This window comes from Bufo gargarizans, chromosome 11 (genome assembly GCF_014858855.1).
Source record: "Bufo gargarizans isolate SCDJY-AF-19 chromosome 11, ASM1485885v1, whole genome shotgun sequence".
Classification (NCBI taxonomy): domain Eukaryota; kingdom Metazoa; phylum Chordata; class Amphibia; order Anura; family Bufonidae; genus Bufo; species Bufo gargarizans.
This window is the reverse complement of record NC_058090.1, coordinates 13535385-13540836: the sequence shown is the minus strand read 5'-3', so window position 1 is coordinate 13540836 and position 5452 is coordinate 13535385. Positions and strand designations below refer to the sequence as shown.

Below are 5452 nucleotides of genomic sequence, written 5' to 3'. Positions count from 1 at the left end.
GACATTATCGGTCACATGACATACGGGCAGCTCAGTCCTAAATGAATGGGCCTGGGCTGCAATACCGACCACAGCCACTATACGAAGGAAGGCGCTGTGCTCGGGGTACTATTATCTCTGCGGAGATTAGGGTTTAGTTATACCCCCTCTTTTTTAAACATAGGTGCAATAAACTCTGCCACGACAAGAACAGCGCTGTTTCTTCTTCTTCAAAAAAAAAAAAAAAAGACTGTGAGCAAGTGATAGGCCCCTCCTCCCCCTAAACCCCACCCCCGAGGAAGCAGGTGCCAGACCAGACAGCGACAGTCTATTTTTCTTTTAATTTACATGCATAATATTCCAGATCCCAAACTTGATGCGTCCACGTGGTTTGTGCCTCGGAGCTGGTAAAGGAAAAATTGGCACAAAATATACGGCAGAACGCCTATCCGGGGAGCGACGGGCGCTCAGACCAAAACATTATAAAAAACGGCAAAAAATAATAATAAACAAGAGAACTTTAAATTTACAAACGACATAAATTAGGGGCCCCCGGCCGGAGCGGTCACAGTAGTCAGTGTGTAATACTGGAGGAGCCCCGCTCCACCCGGGGCGGCATTGTCCAGCGTCAGGGTCCTACGCCCCCCAACTCAAGCGTCACAGGATTATCCTCAGTGCCTCTGGGCCTCTGCGACCAGTCACTCGTACGTGTGCAAAAAAACACAACATCCCGGCCTCTATGGACACAGATAATGGAGCATGTACAGCAATGGAACAGCCGCGCCGCTCCAGTCACCGCTCGGGGTCCGGCTCGCAGTTCATGATCCGGATCTTCTCAGAACAGTGTTTTTTGTGTGCGGGCCAGTCTTTCTGTTGGCACTGGGTACCACAGTATCTTGCTAGTTGGCATCTACCACATATATTAAATTCACGTAACTGCAAAATAAAAAAATAAATACAAATTAAATTAAAATCCAATTGGGCTGCAATAACGGAGACGGCCATTAATAAGGTGGGGTCACTGTCTGTGCAGAAAAAACAGCTTACTAACATCACAACTCCGTTAAAAGGGCCAAACAAGAACTAGTCAAAACAAAAAAAAATTTTTTTTAGATTAGGTACTGCAGGGGAGGAGCAAGATAAGATTCTTATTTAAGCCCCGCCCTTGCAGAACCTTCAATAGTCATACAGCCTGATTTAGGTCCCAAGAATTAAAATCTTGTTTCTTCATTAATATTTATAACTGATATAAAAAACAGATGATAAAATGTATGATCTGATGGCTGGGGCCCCAACTGTTTACAAGAATGGGGGGCCCCCCAGAGACCCATGTGTGAATGGATTAGTAGTAACCACTGCTCCATTAACTTCTGCTTGAAAACAACTGGAAAAAAGCTAATGCACTGTGTATTGCCTAAATTAGTTACTGCAGGGGTGGAGCATGACAATAGGGATTTTTTGTAAACCCGCCCCCGCAGAACTCACAATAGCCATAATACAGTATAAATGTCAGAAGAATTTAAAGGGGATTTACCCATCACAATATTTATAACCCATGCACATGACACGTTATAAATATATGATCGCTGGGGGTCTGACTATTGAGGCGCCATTAAGAATAGGTGTCTCCAAGCACCATCTTGGGGGAACCTGGGGACCCCTGTCCTTTCTTTAGCAGGGATCCCCACTGAATAAGAGACACGCTCCTCCTATTCGGGGGCCCTGTACATACCTGCTTCTCCATCATGGTGCATGGGGGGTAGTGACATTCGTAGTAAGTGCAGGAATTCTCCTCTTCCCGGACGACCTCTCCATTGGCGTTGTAGCAGCGGGTGACGTTCAGCAGTGGAAACAAGTCCTCGATTGGGTCAGTGGGGAGCTGCTGTATCGCCAGCCAATAGAGGGACTGCTCCCTAAAAGAGAATTCACACCCCGTCAGCAACACTGCATTCTCAGGCAGGATTTCCAAAACTTTAACCCCTTCCCGGCCAGGTCTTTAAAGATAGCACCGCAAACAACATAACCACCGGGGATCTGCTGTTTAAGGCTCCATTCACACGTCCGTGGTGTGTTGCGGACCTGCAAATTGCGGATCCGCAACACACACGCCCAGCACCCCTATAGAAATGCCTATTCTTGTCCGCAAGCTGCGGACAAGAATAGGACATGTTCTATCTTTTGCGGAGCTGCGGACCTGAAGAGCGGGGCCGCGCTCCGCAAATGCTGATGCTGACAGCACACTGTGTGCTGTCCGCATCCATTCCGTCCCCATAGAAAATGAATGGGTCCGCACCCGTTCCGCAAAATTGTGGAACGAATGAGGACGTGTGAATGAAGCCTCACACCGCAAACATTTCACCCCTCAGATCCTGTGGTCAATTGTGACCGCGGCATCTGAGAGCTTTTCCCTCGAGTGCCGTGTTCCCAAGGACTGTACGTCTTCCCCGCACTACGTTTGTTTATTGTGGTAGCCTCAGTCTCTAAAGTGTTCAAGGCTACCATAGCAATAGCTTCTATGCATTGTGCAAGCATGTAATATATGTATGCAGTGACTATTCCAGCAGAATAGCGAGTGCAGCTCTGGAGTATAATACAGGATGTAACTCAGGATCAGTACAGGATAAGTAATGTATGTACACAGTGACTGCACCAGCAGAATAGTGAGTGCAGCTCTGGAGTACAATACAGGATGTAACTCAGGATCAGTACAGGATAAGTAATGTATGTACACAGTGTCTGCACCAGCAGAATAGTGAGTGCAGCTCTGGAGTATAATACAGGCTGTAACTCAGGATCAGTACAGGATAAGTAATGTATGTACACAGTGACTGCACCAGCAGAACAGTGAGTGCAGCTCTGGAGTATAATACAGAATGTAACTCAGGGTCAGTACAGGATAAGTAATGTAATGTACACAGTGACTGCACCAGCAGAATAGTGAGTGCAGCTCTGGAGTATAATACAGAATGTAACTCAGGGTCAGTACAGGATAAGTAATGTAATGTACACAGTGACTGCACCAGTAGAATAGTGAGTGCAGCTCTGGAGTATAATACAGGATGTAACTCAGGATCAGTACAGGATAAGTAATGTATGTACACAGTGACTGCACCAGCAGAAGAGTGAGTGCAGCTCTGCAGTATAATACAGGATGTAACTCAGGGTCAGTACAGGATAAGTAATGTATGTACACAGTGACTGCACCAGCAGAATAGTGAGTGCAGCTCTGGAGTATAATACAGGATGTAACTCAGGATCAGTACAGGATAAGTAATGTATGTACACAGTGACTGCACCAGCAGAATAGAGAGTGCAGCTCTGGAGTATAATACAGGATGTAACTCAGGATCAGTACAGGATAAGTAATGTATGTACACAGTGACTGCACCAGCAGAATAGAGAGTGCAGCTCTGGAGTATAATACAAGCTGCAGAGGGCTCTGTCACTGTCTGGTCCCTGGACTCTTCCCCCTATGGGGCTGGAGGTTCTACAGGGAATTGCTGGCACCATACATACACCGACTGCGGCACCAGCTATAGCTTTGCTTCCAGTCTCTTGTCTGCAATCTGCATCTCTCTGGCAGTTGCAAAACTACAACTGCAGACGGTCAGTGTATGCTAGGAGTTGGATTCAGCAGCAGCGCCCTACATTCAGTGGGGTACATCATGCAGTCATTACCTCTGCTTGCTTGACACTTCTTCCACCTCCGGTTTCCAGCCCCAGGGCGCCAGCTGCAGATTGTCCAGTCTGTTATCCACCGTGATGCCGTTGAGGTGCAGGACCTGGAAGCCGGGAGCGATCCCTCCTTTATGCCTCTGCCTAAAAAACAGGAGGAGAAGGTTAAAATCTGATGACAGGGGGAATAAAGTAACCCCAGAAGTACCAACATATCCCGGTACTTACCATAATAATTCATGGAGCAGACGCCCGGACCCCCTGCCTTTGTGCTTGTCAAAAGCGTAGGCGAAGATCTTCGCACCGTTCCCGTCAGCGTCCACCTCCATCCGAGCCTGGGGGAGGGGAAAGGAAGGGCAAAATTAGCCGAGTGTTAGAGTGCAGAAGCTCAATGCAACCCCTGCTGGTGAAACGTGGTATTACAGGGCACCCATTACAATGACTGAGCGGCAGCCGCTGCCCATGGAGGTGGCACCTAGAGGTTCATAACTTAAAGGGGTATTCAGCTAGTGGGGTTCCTACAGCTCAGACCCAACCACCGATCTGATAGTGTGTGGATATGGGATATTTTTTTACCTACTGGAATACCCTTTTAAATGACTACAATAAAACTGCTTACTTCAAATGAATAGTTGTCCACCAGCGGGATGTCCTGCTCATCGATTAACGTATACTTTATCTGCAAATAGGGAAAAATAAATAAAAAAATATTACAGTTAAAATCTAGTCACCGGATACCGCAAATTCCCGCCACTTTTTGATTGTCTCTGCTACCTGTCAGTGAATGGAAACATCAATTGATATAATGGATCAGTCAAGGCTGGATACAATTGTGACAGATGCTCCGCCGTGCCAATTACTGGGTCTGTGAAGGTTTTCAGCCGCTGGAGGCAAACAAGAACGCCCCCCACTCACTGACAGCAAGCAGTGATCTTGAAAAGGATGAGGAATTTGAATATAAAGCGTATCAGAATGCTGCAGTTGGTGTCATGCACTAATGACTAAGGTCCTTAGATGCTGTCAGCTTTGGGTACAGGCACACCCAACATGGGAACAACCTGCGGGGCTTACACAATCTCAAACCTAGCACCACCCAGGGTAACGAGAGGTTAATGAGGCACGAGGAAGGCAGCCAAATCATTAGCCAACCCTTCACGATGGGAGTTGTAGTTCGGGAGCCAATTATACCCCACGGCTCCTAGTACCCGGCCCTGCAGGGCACCTAGCAACTGAATACACGCTAGTTATCAGCCACTAGGACAGGGTCATGGCCTACAGTGATATATATCACTAACCAGACAGACGGGGGCGACAGAGCATCCCAAATTCAGATAGGTGTAGACTTACTAGTTACTCCCCCTCTATTTCCCCTCCCCTCAACAATAACATGCACAGAAAGGTAATTCGTGGTGATCAGTGCGCCCCCTGGTGGAGGAGTAAATACATTAATGTTAATGCAGTACTCGAGTTGACCACCAGCCTATGCACATTTCCAGTCAGTGCAGGGCGCCACCAAGTGGTGGGTTGAGGTGACAGGCGTCAAAAAAGGCGACATACCCAACTCAAGCCGCTCAGGGGGTGGAGCAAGCTAGACCCCTCCCACCAGCGGGTGTGTCCACACAAGGCGAACGTAACAACGTGTTTAACCTGCCGATTCTACCTCAATAAACCGACAGGTGGGCGACTGACCGTGAGGCGCTCCGACCCCGGCTCTCACCTTGCCGGCCACCCGACCGAGTCGCACGATGCCAAGCTTGAAGTCAGTCATGGTCGGTGTGGTAGGAGGGAGTGACACCAC

At 48.0% G+C, this 5452-nt stretch overlaps 1 protein-coding gene across 3 annotated transcripts; it reads right to left on the bottom strand.

Moving 5' to 3' along the window:
* Positions 1–301: 301 nt before the first annotated feature.
* On the bottom strand, positions 302–5446 carry LOC122921967 (zinc finger MYND domain-containing protein 19). 3 transcript variants are annotated; one of them, XM_044272324.1, is made up of 6 exons: positions 5372–5446; positions 4274–4333; positions 3883–3989; positions 3658–3798; positions 1712–1892; positions 302–915 (listed from the first exon to the last, which is right to left on the bottom strand). In XM_044272324.1, exons 1-6 carry the CDS (start codon positions 5420–5422, stop codon positions 772–774), a joined length of 684 nt encoding a protein of 227 aa, XP_044128259.1. In that variant the 5' UTR covers positions 5423–5446; the 3' UTR covers positions 302–771. The 3 variants fall into 3 exon arrangements, with proteins under 3 accessions (XP_044128259.1, XP_044128262.1, XP_044128261.1); XM_044272327.1 differs by having other exon boundaries at positions 5344–5423; XM_044272326.1 differs by lacking the exon at positions 5372–5446 and adding an exon at positions 4429–5316.
* Positions 5447–5452: the final 6 nt, after the last annotated feature.